Here is a 25,345-nt window from a genome sequence, read left to right as displayed (position 1 = left end):
CTCCTCCTTCCCCGCCCTATCCCCATGTCTGTGCATTTACCCTGCTGATCCCCCCCAACCTACACATCCTTGGAAACTAAGGGGCAATCTAGCAAGACCAATGCACTTAACCTGCACATCCTTGGACTGCGGGAGGAAAGGGGAGCACTCGGAGGAAACCCATGCAGGCATGGGAAGAATGTCCACGCAGTCACCCAAGGGTGGAATCAATCTGAAGTTCCTGGCGCTGTGAGACAGCAGCGTTAATCACCGTGCCTACTCCTTGTATTTTGTGCATCTCAATTAAATCTTCCTTCAAAATTTTCTGTTTTGAAATACACAACCCATAAACAGTTAAAATTTGGTAGCATCCTTGTAAATCTCCTCTATGCCCTTTCTTGTAGCGTGGTGATAAGTACTTCAACTGTGGTCAAATTATTTATATAGTTCCAGCATAACCTCCTGACTATCATATTCTATGCCTTGGCTTTACAGAAAAACAGAATTGTTACAGCATAAAAGGAGGCCATTCGGTCCATCGAGTCTGCACTGGCTTTCTGAATGAGCATTGTGACTTAGTGCCATTCCCTTCCCTTCTCCATACCCCTGCACATTGTTTCTATTCAAGTAATGTCCTCTTGAATACCTCAATGGAACCTGCATTCACCACACACCAAGCAGTGCATTCCAGACCTAAACCACTCCCTGGGTAAAGATTTTTCTTACACTGAATTTGCTTCTTTGGCAAATCACTTTAAAAACTGTGCCCTCTGGTTCTTGATCCTTTTATGAGCGGGAACAATTTCTCCCCATTGACTCTGTCCAACTCCCTCATGATTTTGAACACATCTATCAGGTCTTCTCTCAGCCTTCTCCTCTCCAAGGAGAAGAGTCCCAATCTCTCCCAATTTATCCTCAATACTGAAGCTTCTCATCTCTGGAACCTATGTAAACCTATTCTGCACTTCCTCCAATGAGTTCACATCCTTTCGAAAATGTGGTGCCCAGAACTGTACACAGTATTCTAGCTGAAGTCTAACTGAGGTATAATGATGAAACAGTATAAGACACTGATGAGACCATAACTGGAATATGGTGTGCAGCTCTGGTCACATTACAGGAAGGATGTAATTGCTCTGGTGAAAGTGCAGAGATTTACTAGGATGTTGCCAGGCTGGAGAATTGTAGCTACAAGCAGAGATTGAAGAGGTTAGGGTTGTTTTCCTTGGAACAGAGAAGGCTGGAGGGTAACACGATTGAGGTATACAGAATTGGGAGGGGGAATGAGAGAGTAGACAGAAGGAACCTGTTTCCCTCAGCAGAGAATTCAAAAACTAGAGGTCATTGATTCAAGCTAAGTGGCAGAAGGATTAGAGGAGACGCGAGGAAGAACTATTTTATGCAAAGGGTGGTGGGTGTGTGGAATTGGCTGCCTGAGTTGGCGGTAGAGGCAGAGACACTAAACTCTTTTAAAAAGTACTTGGATCTGCACTGAGAGCTTCAGGGCTTTGGGCCATTTGCAGGAAGGGCACCTGGGTGTCTTTGAATCAGCACAGATAAGATGGGCTGAATGTCCCCTTCTACGCTGTATCATTTCGATGGTTTTAATTGGTATTCTGTACAAGTTCAGCATAACCTCTTTGTTCCTGTGCTTATGAAGGAAAGTTTTCCATACATCTTCAAGAAAATCAGAGAACACAATCACAAAGAGACAAAAAGCCATATCAATGTGCAGCCATTTGCCAGGCCTCACTTACGTGGATGTGATCAGCAAGAGTGATCAATTTATGCGTTTTGGAAACTTGAGGATTAGAAGCAGAGGGATATACACTGTCAGGCTGGGATGATGGCGGCTGCTGCTGTGGAGATGGTGACTTCTGCATCATCCTGTACCGACCCATGGGCACATCAAACCCTCGAGTGTTAGATTCACCTTTAAAAACAGATAAACACTCAACATACCAAACTCTCTCTCAAATCTCCTCTTGTTCAGTCGTGCTCAGTAATGAATGTCCACACTATTAGCTGTCAGGGTAGGATCCGCAATAGTTTGAAAGTACACAAGCCCAGCATTAAAGTGTTAGAATATGTCAAACACCCTGCAGCTTGACTGATGAGTTTGCCAAACAAAGTATGCCAACTGCAGGTGCACATATTGCACACAGCATGAGGAATAAGCAATTACTCTGTTATCTGCAACGTATAATTTGTTAAAGTAACTGGGCGGTTGTTTGATTTCTATGCGAATAGTTTTCCAATCCCATTACTTATTACCCGAGTAATCACACCACAAGCCCTTCAAAATCGGACCTATGCTCTCTGCCCCATTTCTATTCCCTCAGGGCGAGGCTCTAGATTCTATTGTCTTGCTGATTCACATTCCTGTCTCAAACGGCGAATTATCTTCCTCTCCAGCCTCATCTCTCTCAGGTAATCGTTCCTGCCAACACTGCCGACAAAAGTATAGCATCAGCTGACAGCACTGAGCTGTACCTCAAACCACCACCCTCCCAACCCCTCCTCCACTGTTAAATTATCAGACTGCTTTATCCAACATTCAGTACTGGATATGTAAAAATTTCCTCAAATTAAATACTGGATGGGCTGAAGCAATGGTTTCTCTGCAGGAACTGAGGCCAAACGAGACCTGACCCAGAAATGAGCTTGTAACTACATTTCTGCCTCATCACCAGGACTGCCATTTCTCACCTTTGTAACATCTCCTGGCCCCAGCCTTGCCTCATCTCAACTGCTATTCAAATCTTCATCTATGCCTTTGTTACCTCTGGATTTGCCATTTCCACATTCTACCTGACACACACTTGCAGTAGTCTAAAGAACTGTTGACTATGTTCTTACTCAGATCAAATCCCAGACCCCGATCACTCCTGTTCTCACTGACCTACACTGTTCTCAGTTAAGCAATGCCTCAATTTTAAAATTCTCATCTTCTGGCTTCAAGTCTCTCCATGGCCTCAGTGCTCCTTATCTGGGTAATATCAATTCCTCTTAAAATATCTGCATTCCACTAATACTAGCCTTTTCAACAACCCTGATTTAATTGCTCCAGCAGAAGTGGTTGTGCCTTCATCTGTCTGGGCTCTAAGCTCTGAAAAAATCCCCCAAAACTCTTGAGAAATTCTTCTTTTAAACTGCTCCTTAAAACCTTTCTCTTTGACCAAGCTTCTGGTCATCTCCTAAAATTGCCTTACAAGGCTTGGTCTGAAATGTTGCTTTATAATGTTCCAGTCAAACATCTTGAGATCTTTCACTTCTTTAAAGGTGCCTTATATAAGCTGTTACAATCTCTCTTGTCGAAGGTAATTATTGTTTGATACTCATGTGGTGCAAATATTACTTGCCATTTGTCAGCTTAAGCCTGAATGTCCAGGTCTTGCTGTATGAAGACATGGACTGTTTGACTTTCTGTCAGAGGCAGCAACTGGCTGACAAGCTGAAAATGAGACTGAACATGGTGCAATAATCAGCCAGTATTTCCACTTTTCACCTTACGATGGAAGGGAAGTCATTGATGATGTACTTGAGGGGGTTGGGAATAGAACACTAACCTGAGGAACTCTTGTAGCTGTGACCTGAGGCAGGGATGATTGACCTCTGAAAAACACAACCCCATCTTCCTTCATGGTAGCATCTGTAAGTAGAGAAAAGAGCTGACATTTTGAGTCCAGATGACCCTTTGTCAAAGCTGGACTGGTTATCTGGACTCGAAACTTCAGCTCTTTTCTCTCCTTACAGATGCCTCCAGACCTGTTGAGATTTTCCAGCATTTTCTTATTTGGTTTCAGATTCCAGCATCTGCAGTATTTTGCTTTTATCCACCTTTCCTTCATGCTAGATACAACTCCAACCAGTGGAACATTTTCCCTGATTCCCACTGACTCCAGTTTTGTGGGGGATCCTTCATGCCACAAGGTCAAATGTTATCTTGATGTGAAGGGCAGTTCTTTGTCTATGTTTGGGCAAAGACTGTAGTAAGTTCTGGGGCCTAATGGCTCTAGCACAACTCAAACTGAAATGTGCTTCTGCGTAACACTGTCAACAATGCCTTCCTTCACTTTGCTGATGGTTGAGAGTTGACTGCTGGGGTGGTTATGAGACCTATTGGATTTGATCTTCTTTTTGTGGTCAGGGCATACCTGAGCAATTGTTTACAGTGTCAGAGAGATGACAGTTATACTTGACTAAGGAATGCCTAATTTTGGAGCACGAATCTTCTGTGCTACAGAGGGGATGTTGCTGGGCCTCTTCGAGTTTGGTGCATCACTGCATTCAGCTGTACCTTGGTATCATGCGGAATGAATTCAATTGGCTGAAGATTGGCTTCTGTGTTGGAGGACCTGATCTCATTATACATAATTAGACCTTCCCTTAGAAGAGATATTGAAAGGAACTTACCGTCTCCCTGTGAGGGTTTGTGCATCTCCTGCTGGCCAGGTTCAGGCTTCTCTTGCGACTGTACGGGTGAGTTTGCAGGACTGATTACCTCAATAGCATCCGCACTGGGCATGTCATAGCGATGGGAAGATACTAGGAGAGAAACAAATCCCAGTATCAATCCTTTATTCCAAGTGGCCATTATACTTTGCAGGCCACATTCCTACCTTGCAAATCTGCTATCAGTGCCCCAATGAAGCAAGTTAAACCGCTGCCCCCTGCACTTCAGCACCTTTATAATTGACTGTACACAGGATCTGCCTGTGTCTGCGAGTAGTAAGTGGTATAAATAGTGACCAGAGAGTGGCTGCTCTTTATGTCAGCTCACAGGTGTGGTCATAACACCTAGTCTTACTAAAGACTGACTTTGAATCAAGATGGAAAAGTTGAACGCGAGAAGCTGTTTAGGAGGATGGAAGTTATCTCTTACTGTTTTGGCCAATATTCCTTCCTTCTGCAATGCAACTCAGCAGAAATAGATTGAATCCTAATTTCTGCGAGAACTTGTGTGCACATTGGTTGCTTAATCCAGACACCAAAGCCCCATTTGTATCACAAGGACAATGCCACTAGAAGTTATGCGCACTATGGAATCATCTTAGGAGTTATATTTCTGTTTCAACAAACATGTTTCTCCCAGTGAGCACTAATATGACATCCTCTACCCAATCACAAACAACGACGTAATTTCCCACATACTCAGACCAGCCAGTGACTGCAGCCTGTCATTCCTCATGGACATTCATCAGGAGGTTCACTAGCCACAGCTCAGATGCCCAAACATGAGACAAGCACTGGAATGAGAGATTTCACAGGAAGGTGCTTACCGCTGCTGGAGGAATCAGAGCTGTGCGATCCTCGCTCTCGACTGTCTTTATCTGAGGCAATCTGTCTTGTGATGATCACATCTATAAAATTTGCTGCTGTTATCGTGGTCTTGCCTCGGGTCCTCAGCTCCTCCTCGTACCTCGATTTTGGGGGTGGTGCTTTGTCCTTCATGTTCTCTGGATATCCAGACTGGGCCTGGCCCTTGGCTGAGGATGAATATGGTGACTGCACTGTCCGCCGCTCATGCTCAGTCTGTGGCTGCTGTTGTGTCTGATGTTGATGAACATTCTGCTGTTGTTCAGAGACTCTGCGAGCTGTCATTTCTTCCACTCGGGGGGATTCGTGCTTGTTCTCTTTACTCTTTGTCATCTCAATCTGAGGTGCAGAGGCAGCAGCATCCACTAATGCTGCAAGGGCATCTGCTGCAGTGTTGTAGCGGGAGGCAGAGAGCCCCTGTGCCATGGACAGCGCCCCCTGTGGCACCTGCCTATGAGCAAAAATGTCATTTTGTTTAAATGTAACACCTAGAATTCTTGCATCATAAATAACCTCAGGAATGCTGCAAATGTATGACAGGTAACTCCTTCATAGAAACTAGGAGCAGGAGTTGGCCATTTGGCACCTTGAGCCTGTTCCACCATTCAACATGATCATGGAAGAGCAATAATGATGGGGATTCTTTAGTCAGGGGAGCACAAGGGCATTTCTACAGCTAAAAATGTGACTCCAGGATGGTGTGTTGCTTCCCTGGTGCCAGCATCAGGGGTGTCACTGAATGGCTGCAGGACATCCCGAAAGAGGAGAGTGAGAAGGTAAAGATTGTGGTCCATGTTAGTGCCAATGATATGGACAAAGTGAGGAATGATGTACTGCATCAAGGATTCAGGGAGCTAGGCAGTAGATTAAAAAACAGGACCATAATGGTTGCAATCTCTAGATTACTCCTGGTGCCATGTGCAGACAAGTACAGAAATAGGAAAATAGGACAGATGAATGCATGGCTGAAGAGTTGGTGCAGGATGGACAGTTTTAGATTTCTGGATCACTGAGATTGTTTGTGGGGAAAGTGGGACCTGTACAAATGGGAAGGTCTGCACTTGAACCACACTGGAGCTAACATCCTTGCAGGTAGGCTTGCTAGTGCTGTTCGGATGAGTCTAAACTAGTCTGGCAAGGGAATGGGACATGGAATATTGGTAAAGTAGAAGCACATCATGCTACAGTAAAGGAAGTCAGCCAGAGTGAGTTCAGCTATGTCGAATGTCAAGAGAATAAGGCAAGGCTGGATGGTCTTTAATGTTAGGAGTGTAAAAGGTAAGACTGATGAGTTAAGGGTGTGGATTGACACATGAAGTGTGATATTGAGCCCCTGTGCCATGGACAGCGCCCCCTGTGGCACCTGCCGATCACAGAGACATGGTGGAGTGAAGGGCAGGATTGGCAACTCAGCATTCCAGGGTATAGGATTGTTAGGTGTGATAAAGGAGGGTGTAAGAAGAGAGGTGGTGTAGTACTATTAATTAAGGAGATAATTACTGCAATAAGGAGAGATATCATATCTTGGGAGGGTCTTCAAACAGGCATTTGTGGGTTGAACTTAGGAATATAAAAGGGGCAGTCATATTACTGGGAGTGGGTTATAGGCCTCCAAAAAGTCAGCAGGAAACAGAGGAGCAAATATGTCGACAGTTCACAGGGGTATATGAGAGTAATAATCAAGTGATTTTAACTTTCCCAACATAAATTGGGATAGTCACAATGTTAAGGGCTTAGAGAGGGTGGATTTCTTGAAATGTATCCAGGGGAGCTTTTTGTATCAATATGCAGAAGTGATAGTGCAGTGCTGGATCAAGGCAATTCAATGTGGCAGTGAGGAAGGACAAGGTATTGGAGATGTTGGCAGCCTTAAAAGTGAATAACTCTCCAGATCCAGATAAATTGCGCCTAGGCTGCTGTGGGAGGCAAGGGAGGAGATTGCAGGGGCTCTGACCCAAATCTTCAACTCCTCCCTGGCCATGGGGAAGCTTGCATTCCATCCATTATCTTGTAAATTGAGTTTGTGTCTTTATATGCCTGTTTGTGAACATGACTCCCACTCACCTGATGAAGGAGCAGCGCTCCGAAAGCTTGTGGCTTTTGCTACCAAATAAACCTGTTGGACTTTAACCTGGTGCTGTGAGGCTTCTTACTATGCTTACCGCAGTCCAACGCCGGCATCTCCATATCACGGGGGAGGTGCCAGTTGACTGGAGAATGTGGCTCTGCTATTTAAGAAGAGTTGTAGAGATAAAACAGGGAACTACAGACCAGTGAGTCTCACATCAGTGATAGGGAAACTATTGGAGAAATGTCTGAAGGAAAGCATCTATCTCCACTTGGAAAGGCAAAACTTGATCAGGGATAGTCAACATAGTTTCATCAGAGGGCAGTCATACCTAACAAGTTTGATTGAATTTTTTGAGGTGACCAGGTGTGTAGATGAGGGCAATGTAGTTTCAATGGGTTTCAGCAAAACCTTTGACAAGGTTCCACACGGGAGACTTATAAAGGAGGGAAATTCCCATGGGATACAGAGTACTTTGATAAAGTGGATTCAAAACTGGCTCTGTTGCAGGAGACAGAGAGTGGTGTCAGAAGGCTGCTTTAGTGACTGGAAGTCAGTGTCCAGTGGTGTATACAGGGAGTTGTGTTGGGTCTCTTATTATTTGTCATTTATATAAATGACATTGATGACTTTGTGGGGGGTAGGATTAGTAAGTTTGCAGATGACAAAGATTGGCCAGGTGGTTAACAGTGAGGCAGAGTGCCTTGGACTACAAGAAGATATAGATGGAATGATCAAATGAGCAGATAGAATTTAACCTTGAAAAGTATGAGGTGGTACACTTTGAAAGGATTAATTTGACGAGGAAATGGTCGGACCCTAGGAAGTTCTGTGGAACAAAGGGACCTTGACGTGTTTGTCCACAGATCTCTGAAAGTGGAAGAGCATGTTAGTAGGGTGGTGAAAAAGGCATATGGAACACTTGCCTTTATCAATCGAGGCATAGATTACAAAAGGAGGGAGGTCATGTTGGAGATGTGTGGAACTTTGATTAGGCCACGGCTGGAGTACTGAGTGGAGTTTTGGTTACCACATTATCGGAAGGATGTGATTGCACTGGAGGAGATGCAGAGGAAATTCACCAGGAAGCAGCCTGGGATGGAACATTTAAGTTATGAAGAGAAGTTGGATAGGCTTGGATTGTTTTCATTGGAGCAGAGAAGACTGAAAGGTGACCTGATTGAGTTGTACAAGATTATGAGAGACACGGACAGAGTGGATAAGGAGCAGCTGTTTCCCTTTGTTGAAGGGTCAGTTTCGAGGGGACATAGGTTCAAGATGAGGGACAGGTTTGGGGGGGGGATGTGCATACCTGCCACTTGGAAAAAGACCCATTTATTCTCACTGTTTCCAAACTGTCAAATAATTCTTGAACAATTCCCTCTCCTTTGCACTTTAATGTTGCTCACTAAACTCTTAAGTGGGACATGATCAAAAGCCTTCTGAACGTCCAAATATGCCACATCCATTGGTTCACCCTTATCTCGTCTACTAGTTACATCCTCAAAGAATTCCATTTGTAAGCATGCTGAACAATGCTCTCTTATCACATCTTTTATAATTAATTCTTCACTACCACTGATGTCAGGCAAACTGATCTGTCATTCTTTTTTTCTCTCCCTCCTTCCTCCTGACATAGGAATTCGACACACCATTTAAAGCAAATAGAAATTGGTTGTATCTGACTGACAGGCTTCATCTGGAGGGAACATTTTGTAAATGGCAAGAGCTACAATCAGAACTCTGCAAAGGTGCAGAGGAGGAGTTGAAGGTGGAAAACAAAGGTGGTTAATGACAGGATTGGTCTTTGCTTCATTCGCAGTGATTTCACCACAGGGAAAATATAAAAAAGCTTCAATATAAACTTTAAACATACATTATGCGAGACTGTGTAGCTGAATCCAGTGAAGTTATAACCCCCTTGCCGTTGGCTCCCTGGAATATACTGGGTCGCTGCTGTAAGATGGTCTCTTGTGTTCGTACTGATGGCGAAGGGGAACGGACATATCCATGGCTACTCGGTCTACTGGCCTGTTCAGGACCTGCGTAAAAATCAAACAGGAACGTTTACTCTTTAAAAATTTACTTTGTCCTTTTGTGGATAAGATAGACAGAATTTTATCAATTGTGGCTAAAGGAGCAGTGCAACAAAGTCCATCTGGCTCCGAGCGTACACCGGGGTCCGCCGGGCTCCGAGCGTACACCGGGGTCCGCCGGGCTCCGAGCGTACACCGGGGTCCGCCGGGCTCCGAGCGTACACCGGGGTCCGAACATAAGGACATAAGAAATAGGAGCAGGAGTCGGCCATCTAGCCCCTCGAGCCTGCCCCGCCATTCAATAAGACCATGGCTGATCTGAAGTGAATCAGTTCCACTTTCCTGCTTTCTCCCCATAACCCTTAATTCCCTTGTCTGTCAGAAATCTATCTACCCGTGACTTAAATATATTCAATGAGGTAGCCTCCACCACTTCAACGGGCAGAGAATTCCAGAGATTCACCACCCTTTGAGAGAAGTTCCTCCTCAACTCCGTTCTAAACTGAGCCCCCCGCCTTATTTTGAGGCTGCGCCCTCTAGTTCTGGTTTCCTTTCTAAGTGGAAAGAATCTCTCTACCTCTACCCTATCTATCCCCTTCATTATCTTGTAAGTCTCTATAAGATCCCCCCTCAGCCTTCTAAACTCCAATGAGTAGAAGCCCAATCTACTCAATCTCTCCTCATAAGCTAACCCCCTCATCTCCGGTATCAGCCTGGTGAACCTTCTCTGTACTCCCTCCAAGGCCAATATATCCTTTCGCAAATAAGGGGACCAAAATTGCGCACAGTACGCCAGTTGCAACCTCACCAGTGCCCTGTACAGTTGCAGCAAGGCCTCCCTGCTTTTATATTCTATCCCCCTCGCTATAAAGGCCAACATTCAATAGTCAACATGGTTTTGTCAAGGGCAGATCGTGCCTTATGAGCCTAGTTGAGTTCTTTGAGAATGTGACTGAACACATTGACGAAGAAAGAGCAGTAGACATGGTTTACATGGACTTCAGCAAGGCGTTTGATAAGGTCCCCCATGCAAGACTTCTTGAGAAGGTGAGAGGGCATGGGATCCACGGGGCTTTGGCCTTGTGGATCCAGAACTGGCTTGCCTGCAGAAGGCAGAGAGTGGTTGTGGACGGGTCTTTTTCTACATGGAGGTCGGTCACCAGTGGAGTGCCCCAGGGATCTGTTCTAGGGCCCTTGCTGTTTGTCATTTTCATAAATGACCTGGATGAGGAAGTGGAGGGATGGAAGTGGAGGTGTTGTGGATAGTCTGGAGGGATGTCAGAAGTGGCAGCAGGACATAGATAGGATGCAAGACTGGGCGGAGAAGTGGCAGATGGACTTCAACGCAGGTAAATGTGTAGTGGTCCATTTTGGCAGGACCAATGGGAAGAAGGAATACAATATCAAGGGTAGGAGTCTTAGCTGTGTTGAAGAGCAAAGGGATCTTGGGGTCCGGGTCCATAGGACGCTTAAACTGGCCTCGCAGGTGGAGGAGGTGGTCAAGAAGGCGTATGGTGTACTGGCCTTCATTAATCGAGGGATTGAGTTTAGGAGTCGGGAGGTAATGCTGCAACTTTATACGACCCTTGTCAGGCCTCACTTGGAGTACTGTGTGCAGTTCTGGTCGCCTCACTACAGGAAGGACATGGAAGCTATTGAAAGGGTGCAGAGGAGATTTACAAGGATGTTGCCTGGATTGGGAGGCATGCCTTATGAAGATAGGTTGAGGGAGCTGGGATTCTTCTCCCTGGAGAGACGAAGGTTGAGAGGCGACCTGATAGAGGTTTATAAGATGTTGAGAGGAATAGATAGGGTGGATTCTCGGAGGCTGTTTCCCAGGGCTGAAATGGTCGCTACGAGAGGACACAGATTTAAGGTGCAGGGAAGCAAGTACAGAGGAGATATTAGGGGTAAGTTTTTCATTCAGAGGGTGGTGAGTGAATGGAATCGGCTGCCGTCGGTGGTGGTGGAAGCGAACTTGCTGGGGTCTTTTAAAAGACTTCTGGATGAGTATATGGGATCTAATGGGATTGGGGGTTATAGATAGGTCTATGGCTTAGTAGGGTACAAGTGATCGGTGCAACTAGTGGGCCGAAGGGCCTGTTTGTGCCAACGTGTTCTATGTTCTATTCCATTCGCCTTCTTGATCACCTGCTGCACCTGCAGACTGGGTTTTTGCGATTCGTGCACAAGGAACTCCAGGTCCCTCTGCACCGTAGCATGCTGCAGCTTTTCACCATTTAAATAATAATCCCTCCTACTACTATTTCTTCCAAAGTGGATAACCTCACATTTGCTAACGTTATACCCCATCTGCCAGGTCCTCGCCCACTCACTCAGCCTATCCAGATCCCTCTGCAGACTTTCCGTGTCCTCCACGCAATTTGCTTTTCCACTCATCTTCCTGTCATCAGCAAATTTTGTTACCCTACACTCAGCCTCCTCCTCTAGATCGTCTATGTATATGGTAAATAGTTGAGGCCCCAGCACCGATCCCTGCGGCACTCCACTAGTCACCAACTGCCAACCAGAATAGCACCCATTGATTCCAACTCTCTGCTTCCTATTAGACAACCAATCCGCTATCCACGCTAACACCTTACCCCCAACTCCGTGCACCCTAACCTTCTGTGAGGCACCTTATCGAACGCCTTCTAGAAATCTAAAAGCACCACATCCACCGGTTCCCCTCTGTCTACCGCACTAGTCACATCCTCATAAAAATCCAGTAAATTCATCAAACACGACTTCTCTTTTATGAATCCATGCTGCGTCTGCTTGATCGAACTGTTCTTTTCTAAGTGTCCTGCTATTTCTTCTTTAATGATGGATTCTAGCATTTTCCCAACTACAGACGTTAAACTAACCGGCCTGTTGTTCCCTGCCTTTTGTCTGCTGCCTTTTTTAAACACAGTAAAAGTCTGACAACACCAGGTTTTAGTCCAACCGATTTATTTGATAATAGACTCACAAGCTTCCGAGGGGAAACCTCGAAAGCTTGTGAGTCTATTATCAAATAAATCGGTTGGACTAAAACCTGGTGTTGTCAGACTTTTTACTGTGTTTACGCCAGTCCAACGCCGGCATACCCACATCATGCCTTTTTTAAACAGCAGCATCACATTAGCTGTTTTCCGATCAGCTGGCACTTCCCCAGAGTCCAGCGAATTTTAATAAATAATTACTAAGGCATCCGCTATCACTTCTGCCATTTCTTTCAGAACCCTGGGATGTATTCCATCCGGTCCCAGGGACTTGTCTACTTACAGTCCCGTTAGTCTATCAAGCACTACCTCTCAAGTAACAGTAATTGTATTAAGGACTTCACCTCCTACCAACCCTCGATCGTTAATATTTGGTAAGCTATTTGTGTCCTCCACCGTGAAGACTGACACAAAAAACTTAAAGTCTCAGCCATTTCCTCGTTACCCACCGTTAAATCCCCCCTCTTGTCCTCCAAGGGTCCAACATTCACTCCAGCCGGTCTCTTCTTTATATATTTGTAAAAACTTTTACTATCATTTTTTATATTTAGAGCTAGTTTAGCTTCATACTCTATCTTTCCTTTCTTTATTGCTTTCTTAGTGATTCTTTGTTGTTTTTTGAATCTTTTCCAATCTTCTAATTCCCCACTATTTTTGGCCACTCCATACGCATCAGTTTTTAATTTAATACTCTCTTTTATTTCCTTCGATACCAACGGCTGGTTATCCCTTTACTTACAGTCCTTCTCTATCACCAGAATATATTTCTGCTGAGTACTGGAAAAGATCTCCTTAAAAATCCTCCACTGTTCCTCAGCTGTCCTACCAACCAATCTGCGCCCCCAATCTACATTAGCCAATTCCGCCCTCATCTTATCATACTCCCCTCTATTCAAACAGAGGACACTGGTTTGAGACCCTACTTTCTCACTCTCCATCTGTATCAGAAATTCAACTATACTATGATCACTCGTCCCAAGAGGATCCCTCACAGGAAGATCCCTAATTCTACCTGCCTCATTACACAACACCAGATCTAAGATAGCTCGCTCCCTCGTAGGTTCTGTTACATACTGCTCAAGGAAACTATCTCGACAGCATTCCAAGAACTCTTCCTCAAGCCCACTGCATTCGACATGAGTCAACCAATCAACATGCAGGTTAAAACCCCCATGATTATCGCTGTTCCGTTATTGCACGCATCCATTATTTGCTACGTATTATTTAATTATTTGAGCGCGTGCCGGGGTCCACCCGACTCCCAGCGTGCACCGGGGTCCATCAGGCTCTGAGTGTACACTAAGCTTCATTAGTTTTCAGAGCGCTGTTCCTTCATCACTCACCTGATGGAGGAGCAGTGCTCCGAAAGCTAATGGCACTTACTACCAAATAAACCTGTTGGACTTTAACCTGGTGTTGTGAGACTTCTCACTGGGATTAAACACAGAAAATCAGAAAATAAGTAAAGTACAACTCCAGCCGCAGAATGCCAGTCATTCCCTCCATCACTGTCCCACATTAACACAGAATGGGGGCACAGGTTCAAGGTGAGAGGGGGAAAAGTTGAAGGGAGATGTGTGGGGGATGTTTTTCATACAGACAGTGGTGGGGCCTGGAACGTGCTGCCAGAGCAGGTGGTGGGGGCAGGTATATTAGCAACATTTAAGAGGATGGGTACATGAATAGGGAGGGAATAGAGGGATACGGACAGAGTAAGGTTAGAAGGTTTTTTCTTTAGTTTAGTTAGGGCATCATCATCAGCAAGACTTGAAGGGCCGATGGGCGTGTTCCTGTGGCTGTACTTTGCTCTTAGAGTATCTGGCTGGCAATTTTTCTGGGCAGAAGCTGAGGACTGGCAGTGCCGAATAAAAAGATTCTTCTTTCATTTAACAAAAAGACCAAGGATTGGATAGAGTGGCAGAATACAGACATTCACCATATTCTGTCTTAACAGACCCTGTGTCAGCATCCAAGAATTGCTCAGAGAACATAGAAACTAGAAGGAGTAGGACATTTGGCCCTTCGAGGCTATTCCATTATTCATCTATGATCATGGCCAATCATCAAATTCAATATCCTGATCCCCTTTCTTCCATATGCCTCCATCCCTTTAGGCCCAAGAGCTATAGCTAATTTCTTCTTGAAATCAGACAATGTTTTGGCCTCAGCTACTTTCTGTGAGAGTGAATTCCACACATTCACCATCCACTGGGTGAAGAAATTTTTCCACACCTCAAAAAGGTTTACTCTGAAACTCAAACCCCTTGTTGTGGACTCCCCCCATCATGGGAAAATTTTTTTCTGAATCTCCCCGCTCTAACCAGAGCCGGTGGATGTGGTCTTTCTGGATTTTCAGAAGGCGTTTGACAAAGTACCTCACAAGAGGTTATTGCAGAAGGTCGAGGGACATGGAGTTGGCGGTAGGGTGTTAGCGTGGATAGAGGATTGGTTGTCAAATAGGAGGCAGAGAGTGGGGGTCAACGGGTGCTATTCGGATTGGCGGATGGTGACTAGTGGAGTGCCCCAGGGGTCGATGCTGGGGCCTCAGCTTTTTACCATTTATATAGATGATCTGGAGGAGGGAACCGAGTGTAGGGTGTCGAAATTTGCTGATGACACCAAAATTGGGGGAACGGCAAATTGTGCGGAGGGTGTGGAGAGTCTGCAGAAGGATCTAGATAGGCTGGGCGAATGGGCCAGGAAATGGCAAATGGAATTTAATGTTGGCAAGTGTGAGGTGGTCCACTTTGGTAGGAAGAATGGTAGGAAGGACTATTACTTACGGGGCGAAAAACTGCAGCAGGCGACGGTGCAGAGGGACCTCGGGGTCCTTGTGCATGAGTCGCAAAAACCCAGCTTGCAGGTGCAGCAGGTGGTCAGGAAGGCGAATGGGATGCTGGCCTTCATAGCGAGGGGGATTGAATATAAAAGTAGGGAGGTCTTGCTGCGGCTGTATAGGGCATTGGTGAGGCCGCAGCTGGAGTACTGTGTGCAGTTTTGGGCGCCGCACCTGCGCAAAGATATTTTGGCCTTGGAGGGAGTGCAGAGGAGGTTTACTAGGCTGATACCGGAGTTGAGGGGGTTGAGCTATGAGGAGAGGCTGAATAAACTAGGCTTGTACTCGTTAGAGTTTAGAAGAATGAGGGGAGATCTCATTGAGATGTATAAGATGATGAATGGGATGGATAGGATAGAGGTGGAGAGACTCTTCCCGCTCAAAAAAGACAGTAGGACTAGGGGGCACAGCCTCAAGATAAAGGGGGGGCGGTTTAGAACGGAGTTGAGGAGGAACTTCTTCACTCAAAGGGTGGTGAATCTCTGGAATTCTCTGCCCGTTGAAGTGGTGGAGGCTGCCTCGCTAAATATTTTTAAGATGCGGGTTGATGGGTTTTTGATAAGAGAGGGGATTAAGGGTTATGGGGAGAGGACGGGAAAGTGGAACTGAGCCGCGACAGATCAGCCATGATCTTATTGAATGGCGGGGCAGGCTCGAAGGGCTAGATGGCCTACTCCTGCTCCTATTTCTTATGTTCTTATATTCTTATGTTCTTAACCCTATTAGAATTTTATAAGTTTCTACGAGATCCCCTCTCACTCTTCTAAATTAGTGAATATAATCCTAACCAATTTATTCTCTCCTCATATGACAGACCTACCACCCCAGGAATGAGGCTGGTAAACCTTCGCTACTCTCCCTCAATAGCAAGAGCTTCCTTTTCCAGATATGGACACCAAAACTGCACACAGTACTCCAGTTATGGCATTACCAACGCCCTCACCAACATTATTCCCAGTGGTGTTTCTATCTATCCTATACATAGAAACCCTACAGTGCAGAAGGAGGCCATTCAGCCCATCGAGTCTGCACCAACAACAATCCTACCCCAGGCCCTATCCCCACAACACCACACATTTATCCCACTAATTCCTCTAACCTACGCAGCCTGGGACACTAACGGGCAATTTAGCAAGCCAATCAACGTAACCCGCACACCTTTGGCCATGGGAAGAAACCAGAAACCCATGCAGACACGGAGAGGATGAATTCCACACAGACAGTGTAGATCAGCCGGGAATTGAACCCTGGTCCCTGGAGCTGTGAGGAAGCAGTGCTAACCACTGTGCTGCCCCCAATTGCAGCAAAACATCCCTGTCCCTACACTCAAATCCTCTCGCTATGAAGGCCAACATATCATTTGCCTTCTTCACAGCCTGCTTTATCTGCACACATTTACTTCCAGCCACTGATGCTCGAGGACACCAAGGTCTCACTGAGTATCCACCTCCCTCAATTTACACCCATTCAAATAATAATGTCTTCCTATTATTGCTACCAAAGTGGATAACCTCACATTTATCCACATTATACTGCATCTGCCATGCAGATACCCACACACTCAGCCTGTCCAAATCACGCTGAAGCATCTCTGCATCCTCCTCACAGCTCACCCTCCCACCCAACTTTATATCATCCGCATATTTGGAGATAAAATATTCAGCTCCCTCTCCCAAATCATTAATACATAATGTGAACAGTTGGGGTCTGAACACAGCTCCCTGCGGAACCCCATTGGTCACTGACCGCCAATCAGAAAAAGACCCATTTATGCCAACTCTTTGCTTCCTATCTGCTAACCAGCTTTCTATCTACCTGGCACACTGGGCTGCCTCATTTACTGCTGCTAAATAAATTGTTTGTTTCCAAATGAAGGATCAGAATGGAATTACTCACCTGCTCTCAGGTAAGACAGGTCACATGTTGTTGCAGCCAATCTCTCCCTTTCCCTCTGTTCCCGTTCCCTCTGTTCCCTCTCCCGCTCTTTCTCCCTCTCACGCTCTACAGAGGCGGATAAATGTGCTGGGTGACCTGCAGAAAAGAAAACAAATAAAAATGTTGAAATTTGCATTCTTACCATTTGGGGAATTTAACTGCAGAAAAAGTGGAAATGGAATTTCCTGCAACAGGCAGCTTCTCTTTTCAGTTTAAGAGCGGAATACCAGCCCACTTCAGCTACCTATCTATTCCTCTTACTAATACACGTACAGTCTTCATTGCCACAAAGTCAACGTTGAAATTTAATCGTGAACTTTAGGTTCTGCAAAGTTTCTCTCTGGAACCAAGAACAATATGACAAAAACTAAGATAGTCTTATATTCAATAATTAATTATTTCAATTTCCGCCCCATATATTTGTCTAACTGGTTTTTTTGGATACAGGATTAACTAACATGCATGTTCTCTGTTTCCCAGCTTGTGGGTAGTTGGTTGGTGATTTCCTCTATTTTCAGTCTTGTTGAGGGTTCTCAATTTTATTGTCTAGTTTTGAGCTCGCCAAACACCATTCACACCTCTGGTTATTTCTGGATTCAACTGTTCACACTTCTTATTGGATTCCCACCTGACAACTTCCATCTCATACAAACGCCGTACTCACTTCTCTCTACACTGGCTCTTTGTTCCCTGGTAGTAATCCCACAAGCTTTCGGAAACGGTGTCCCTTCATCAGGTGTGTGGAAGGTTCTGATTATTACTATCAAATAAACTGGTTCGACTCTAACCTGGTGTTGTGAGACATCTTACTGTGTTTACCCCAGTCCAACACTGGTATCTCTACATCTTTGTTCCCTGGCACAGAGTACAATGTCTACTAACCTTTGCCCACCTCTCTGTCTACAATCTTTGCTATTCATCAGCTGTTCAAGTAGATAACAGTACGGCTGAGTGCCGCCATCTCCTAAGTCCAATATTCTTTTAGCTCGTATCAGTCACTGGCTGTTCTGTGTACATAAAAGGCAGTGGGGCCTCAGTCAGGTTCACCTGTATCATGTGGCAGAGCTGACTAATAGACCAGATAACAGCATGGTCTCTATAACTTCATTTGCTGGGACCTTGGACCAGTTAAACTGGGAAGTGAAAATTCACACAAAAATACACATGGAAGAAAATAACTCCTTCAAAACAAGTGCCCACAACTGGCTGAATTCAGAAACAGCTTTTTAAAAAACTGTCTTTGTTGTTGGGAATTGCTGGAATGTTGGTGCTGGTGACATTTATCACCCATTGCCTTGTTGCCTGAGAAGTTGATGGTGCTGATGTACCTTCTCCTTGAACGGCTGCAGCCTGCCTAATGAAGGTGCTGTCACAGGGGAGGGGAAATCCCAGGATACAGACCAAGTATCTACAAATGATTGGCGATATATATCCAAGTCAGGATTGGGGGTGGCTTAGAGAGGAATTGGGAGGTGAAGGGGGGAGCTGTTAAAATTAGCATGGTGACTGAGTGATTGCAGTGCTTTTATTAAGTCATACAATCTGCAGCCACGTTGTGCCAGTGGAGGAGGGGATGGATACAGAATCCAGGAACATCAATCCAGAAAACTGCTTCCTTTTGGATCGTTCTGAAGAGAAGTAATACAGACTCAAAAAGGCTAAACCTGTTTCTCTCTCCATAGAAGCTACTAGACTTGCAAAGTTTTTCTACTATTTTCTGTTTTCATTTCAGATTACCAGTATCTGCAGTAGTTTGCTTTTGTTCTTCTGGATTGCATTGAGTTGTTACACTGCATTCAAAAAAGTGTGATGATAGTTTAATTGATATGAACATTTGTTTATGTTTATGGGGAAGTTCAAAATTCAGCATTGTTCTACAGTCAGTCGGTGTGTCTGGGAAAGATTTAGCTCAATGGTTGTAAAAACAAGTTAATTATTCATTTCAGCTAGGAATTTATTACTTTGATAGAGCTAATGGAGTTTTGTTTACACAAAAGATTCGTCAAGAAGTTGATTGACTGGGTCATATGATAATGTGCAGAGCTAGATCTCGAGCAGGAAAAAACAAAGCAGTTGCTGTGGGAGGTCTGCTAAAGTCAGGCTGTTCCTGGAACACTCCACAAAATCTCTCTAAAAGCTTCAAGACTATTAACATAATTTATATCAAGTATGCCTGGGTTTGCTAACTGTCTTTATTTAAAAGTGGTGTTGATCTATGCATGAATGGGGCTTATTTGAAACTGGAACAGTCATACACTAGAAATGAAGTTGCTTCCTTTCATTTTTAAATATTGTTCAACTGTTAATGATTAAGTTGCTTCATTTGTTAGAGTTATATTTAAACTGTGTTATTAAATAAAGTTTGTTTTACGATAAAAGATCCATACATTGTCACTCTTGGAGATTAATAGCCTATCCTCACATTTATGCCAAAAAAAAAGGAAGTCTAACCTGGCTTTATAATATAACTTGGGGTCCAGGTCCTGCATCCTGACAGAAGCAATTGGTGAATATTGCCATGTGTTCCTAACTTGTAAATGGTGGAGGGGCTTTTATGAGCTATTCACATCAGTACATCCTATATCATAGCTCCTATTTTTTAATGTAGGATTGTGGCCTCTCTATTTAAACAGGAAACTGAATATTCAACTTTTCCTTTGGAGAAATGAATAATGATTGTGTTTACGGGATGTTTCACTATTTATCTAACTATTGATCAGTGTGTATATAATGAGCTTGTTCACAGATACACAAGTTAGGAGTGGAAGTAAGCCACTCCGTCTTTTGAAACTGCTCTGCCATGTAGTAAGATCATGGCTGATTGGATTGTAACCTCACCCCACATTCCTGATAACCTTTCACCCCCTTGTTATCAAGAAGCAATCTGACTCAGCCTTAAAATATTGAAACATTCTGCTTCTACTGCTTTTAAGGAAGAGATCCAGAGACTTATGCCCCTGTAAGAGCAAAAAGAATTCTCCTCAGCTCTGTCTTAAATGAGCAATTAATTTTTAAACAGTGACCATTAGTTCTAAATTCTTCCATAAGAGGAAACATCCTCTCCACATCCACCCTGTCAATACCTTGCAGGATCTTAAGGTTTTGACCAAGTTAGTATAAGGTCAAATAATACTATCCCCTGTCATTGTTGTTTTGATATGAAATTCAATCACAATAGGTTAAAAGGTTCAGCTGGTAATATCCCAGATAGTATTCTTACCTGGTGATATAGGGGAGTGGTTGTATCTTCCTGGGTAAGGGGCTTGGTTCCCTGGGATGTAGGTTATTCTGTCCATAGGAGGGGTACTGCTTCCACCTGGCACTAGTATTGTGTGCGACACAGGCCCCAATTCGATAATTGCTGAAATTCAGGCACTTTCATTAGTTCAGAATTCAAAATCGAGTTGAATGTAATGAACAAACAAACAGAATCTCACCTCTGGATCCAGCAGCATAGGGGACACTTAAAGTTTCTCTTGGTGACATTCCCCTGGTGCCATCTGGCTTGGTGATGACTTGCATTTGTTGGGAAGTAATGTAGTCGTTGAGGATGGTCTGCCGTGTATTCTCCATTGCATACAGCTGGTAGTGACTTGAGTAACTGTGATTAGGAGAAAGTTGTCGGGAATACAGGTAAGCTGAAAGGAGAAGCAAGGAGAACATCAGAACACGGACACTATAGCTGCCTGCCACAACAGCAATCTGCTTTCACTGATCAATGCAACACAATATCATTTACACTGTCATGGCTCTTTTCATACTGTCACACAAAGACTGGACTGGGGAGGCCGGCTAAGATATTGTCCCTGCATTGTGCAGTCACAATCACTGAACTAATGTGTTCACAACACTTACACCTGCAATAACACGACTATGAGAAGAATATAACAACAGCAAGGTTAACGGAGGCAGATAGCATCATGTGATATACGATGAACTTGAATAAAGTACTGTAATTATAGACTGAAAGGTCTGTACACTTTCTGCTGAAACTCTAATCCTGTCTAGATCTGTGACAGCAACGCTGTTGTGATTTCTCTCAGCATGGCACTGTGCTGTCAAGAATATGTTAAACAAAGACAAAAGTGAGGATAATCCGAAATACTGTTATCCATTTGAGGTGATCTTCACAGGCAGATCTGGAACATCAGCCAGCACTTTGCAGCTCTCATCCTCAAACAGCCTTACCTGGGTCTAACGCTCGATGGAAAGCCATTGTCTGCTCAAAAGGGTGAGGGACATGGCTTCTATAGTCAGGGTTCACTCTCCCATGGAGGGAATCGTAAGGACTGAGAGTTGCAGATGGATCCACCACAGAGACAGGGGACTTTACAGACATGTTCTCCCTCTGTGCTGGGACCAGTGTGGTTTTCCTTTCGTGGCCAGTGGACTTCCCTGAAGTCATAACACCTGTAAGGACATAAGGGCTCACTTTATGCATCAGCAGTAAGGCCAATGGTGAAATGTTACTGCATTTATTTAATTTACCCTCTACATGAATATAAATTAATCTTAGTCTGTTGTATAACATTTGGCTTCAGAAATAATCACAAAGCACCCTTTTTGTTTCCACTCTCAGATGGATTGAAATCCACACAAGTTTACCTTCTTGTGGTCTGCTGACTATTGGTGGGCCCCTGGGAATGAAACTATGATATCCCAGTGGGGTCCTCCTTGCACTAGGGTCTTCATACAGGACTGGGCTCAGCTGAGATTTGGAAGCTTCATGCATTGTTGACCTGAGAACCGAGGTCCCAGAACTGACCACCGCACTGTGGCGGCCCCGTAACTGGTCAGCAGGCTTCATGTCTTCATATTTCCGTTCCATGACCTTCACCCCCTCTGAGATCATCTCCAGCGGATGCATTGGGTGTGAGTGTTTACTGGACACTGTGATCAGAGACTTCACATCATGTTTAATAGTAGACTGGTTCTCATGCTTCACAGGAGTTCCCTGTAACAACACAAAATCAGGCATTTCAGATAAAGGATCCTTAAAGTTAGAGACTTTGCCCTAACTCTTACAGTCTGGAGAAGACTGATTGGCATCACAGGAACAGGAGTAGGGCTTTCAGCCCTCGAGCCCACTCCAGCATTCAATTAGATCAAGACTGATCATCTACCTTAATGCCATTTTCTCACTTTAACCCCATATCCCTGGATGTCATTCATATTCAGAAATCTATTGATCCATGTCTTGAACATACTCAATGACTGAGTTTCCATGCCTCCTGGGGCACAGAGTTCCAAAGCTTCACTTGACTCTGAGTGAAGAAATTCCCCCTCATCTCAGTCCTAAATGGATAGCTCTTATTCTGAGATGATGTTTCCAGGTTTTAGTTCCCTAGCAAAGTGAAATGGCCTTTCTGCATCTACCACGTCAACAGCCTTCTGAACTTTAAGTTTCAAAATGATCTCCTCACATTCACCTGAATATGAGAGATTACAGATTGTCTCTCCTCATAGGACAGTCCTGCCATCCTAGAATTTGTCTAGTGAACCTTTGAACCCTCGCTGCACTCCCTCTGTGGCAAGCATATCCTTCTTTAGGTAAGGAGTAGGTAAGAAAATGGCAGACGGAATAAATTGCAGAAAAATGAGAAGTTATCCACTTCATTGCAAGGGGATCAGAATACAGAAATAAGGAAGCCTGGCTGCAGATGTATAGTACCTTCATGAGACATCTGGAATATTGTATAGTTTTGATTTTCTTCCCGACAGAAGGATATGGAGAGAGTGCAACAAACCAGACTAACCCATCATGTTCCTAAGGAAACTGTGGATTCCAGGGGTGGCTCAGCAGCATAGGAGGGGCATAAGAAGAGTGGAAGTGCTATAGTGGTAGAGTATTTGAATAGTAAAGGGAGCAGACAAGGCATTTGAGGCCGTAAACATGACTCGAGGATGGCATGTTGCCTCACTGGTGCCAGGACCAAGGATGTCACAGAGTGGCAGCCACATTCTTTTCAGAGAGGATGAACAGCCAGAGGTTGTGGGCCACTTGGAGAACAATAACAGGTAGGGAAAGGGATGAAGTCCTGAAAGCAGATTTTAGGGAATTAGGAGGAGAATTAAAAAGCAGGACCTCAAGAGCAATCAACCCAGGATTCCACCTACTGCCATGTGCTGGTGAGCAGAAGAATAGGAAGATTAAACAATTTAATCAGTGGCTGGAGAAATGGAGTGGGGGGGGGGAGGAGCTTTAGATTTCTGACGCAGTGGGACCGGATCTGGGGTAGGTAGGAACTGGAACCTAAACAGAACTGGGCTAACATCCATGTGGGGAAGGTTTAAACTAGATTGGTATGGAGATGGGAATCTGAAGGAAATTCAGAGTTCAATGGAGAAAATCTGGTAGTAGAGAAGCATTAATTGATAAGGAGGATATATTGCAGCCAGGTGGTTAAAGCTAAACTTCTGTGAAACATGATGGGGAAAATGGCCAACCTTACATGACACAAGCTCTGTGAAACAGCTTGTTTTCTGCAAGTATGATAAGATGTACTCAACATAAAATCTCTCCAGTTGTTCAGAATGTAAGCCAAAGCAAGACCAGCAAATGTATGCTGTTTTCACAAGCAACAGGTCATATAGGTGGCAACAGAACTTTCTTGATTCTAGAAACAATTGTATAAAAAGGGTTGTTAGGAAGCCAGTGTAGCGATGACTGCAAGAACCACCATCACGCAAGGAGATCTTCTGGGTTCAGGACTCAGAAAATAACCCACCAAGTGAGACTGATCAACTCCCTTTGCAAACAGTTAACAAAACGTTAAACCTAAGCCATGAGCCTGATGATTTACTGTAACAAATAATCAGCATTCTAACAAGCAGAATAAGGAGCAGTTCAGTGTTTATCAAATGTTTCAAATAAAATAAGCAGTTCAAACAGGGAAAGTATCAATAAAAAGTGTTTTGTACAAAATATCTCGCGTTGGTGACTCTTTGTCACCCTAGTTCAAGGGTCAACGATATCAAAGAGCAGTGTCAAGGTCAATCGAACGTTTGGACAGTTAGACAAATTTGAGTAGACAGTAGTAAGTCATTAGATGGTGTCAGAGTATGGGGAAATAAAAAAAGTCAAATCAGGGTTAACGTGCATCAGTGTGAATGCACCGTGTGGGATTACAGAATCATAGAGGTTTACAGCATGGAAACAGGCCCTTTGGTCCAACTTGTCCATGTCGCCCTTTTTTTAAAAATCCTTAAACGAGTCCCAATTGCCCACATTTGGCTCATTTCTCTCTATACCCATCTTACCCATGTAACTGTCTAAATGCTTCTTAAAAGACAAAATTGTACCCGCCTCTACCACTGCCTCTAGCAGTTTGTTCCAGACATTCCCGACCCTGTGTGTGAAGAAATTGCTTCTCTGGACACTTTTGCATCTCTCCCTCTCACCTTAAATTGATTTGTAAGGGGTGAATAAGATTAGTGAAGTACAGCACAGGTTGACAAGGAATTCCTTTATTTAATTTAATTTAAGGGCTGAAGAGCAGGAAGGGTGGACGACGGTTAGGAGGAGAAAGAGGAAGAAGAGGAGTAGTCAGGGTCCCCCGGCCTCCCCGGAGGCCCCCCAAGGTTCGTCGACAGGGGCACAGAAAGATAGGCAGGGAGGGGAGACTGACTTAGAGGGACAGGAGGGGGCTGGCAAGGTGATAGTGGTAGGGGACGGGAGGGTCCGAGGTATTGATAGGAGGTTCTGTGGACAGAGGCGTGACTCCAGGATGGTGGTCTGCCTCCCTGGAGCAGGGGTAAAGGACGTAACGGAAAGGGTAGAGGGAATTTTGAAAGGGGAGGGGACCCAGGCAGAGGTCATAGTACACGTAGGGGAGGGGGACATAGGAAGGAGGAGTAGGGTAGAGGTCCGTAGGCAATTTAGGGAGTTGGGGTCCAAACTAAAGAGCAGGACCTCCAGGGTGGCACTCTCTGGATTGCCACCCTGGAGAATGATGAGATCATGCAGTTGAATGCAGGGTTGAGGGATTGGTGTAGGGTAGAGGGCTTTACTTTTGTGGATCACTGGGAGGTGTTTAGGAGAGAAGGGCAACTGTACAGGAGGGGTGGGGAGAATTTGAACGGGAGAGGAACTAGTGTCTTAGCGGGGAGGTTAGCTGGGGTGTTCAGGAATGGTTTAAACTAATAGGGAGGGGGGGGGCGGTGGGGAGGTGGGGAGGTGGCTGGGAGA

At 44.7% G+C, this 25,345-nt stretch overlaps 1 protein-coding gene across 12 annotated transcripts in view; it reads right to left on the bottom strand.

Annotated features, from left to right (window-relative positions):
- ncor1 (nuclear receptor corepressor 1) overlaps positions 1–25,345 on the bottom strand; it is a 345,530-nt gene that overhangs the window by 44,409 nt on the left and 275,776 nt on the right. For all 12 annotated transcript variants that reach the window (XM_080211013.1, XM_080211017.1, XM_080211019.1 and 9 more), the window contains 9 exons: positions 21,763–22,111; positions 21,346–21,567; positions 20,595–20,795; positions 20,378–20,518; positions 17,119–17,253; positions 9,243–9,408; positions 5,262–5,749; positions 4,396–4,527; positions 1,737–1,912 (listed from right to left, as the gene is read on the bottom strand). In XM_080211013.1, the coding sequence (XP_080067139.1) occupies positions 1,737–1,912; positions 4,396–4,527; positions 5,262–5,749; positions 9,243–9,408; positions 17,119–17,253; positions 20,378–20,518; positions 20,595–20,795; positions 21,346–21,567; positions 21,763–22,111 (2,010 nt within the window). The remainder of the gene's footprint in view (positions 1–1,736; positions 1,913–4,395; positions 4,528–5,261; positions 5,750–9,242; positions 9,409–17,118; positions 17,254–20,377; positions 20,519–20,594; positions 20,796–21,345; positions 21,568–21,762; positions 22,112–25,345) is intronic.

This window comes from Carcharhinus amblyrhynchos, chromosome 23, assembly GCF_965287045.1.
Source record: "Carcharhinus amblyrhynchos chromosome 23, sCarAmb.v2.hapA, whole genome shotgun sequence".
Classification (NCBI taxonomy): domain Eukaryota; kingdom Metazoa; phylum Chordata; class Chondrichthyes; order Carcharhiniformes; family Carcharhinidae; genus Carcharhinus; species Carcharhinus amblyrhynchos.
The sequence above is the reverse complement of the archived record's forward strand: the minus strand, read 5'-3'. Positions and strand labels throughout refer to the sequence as shown.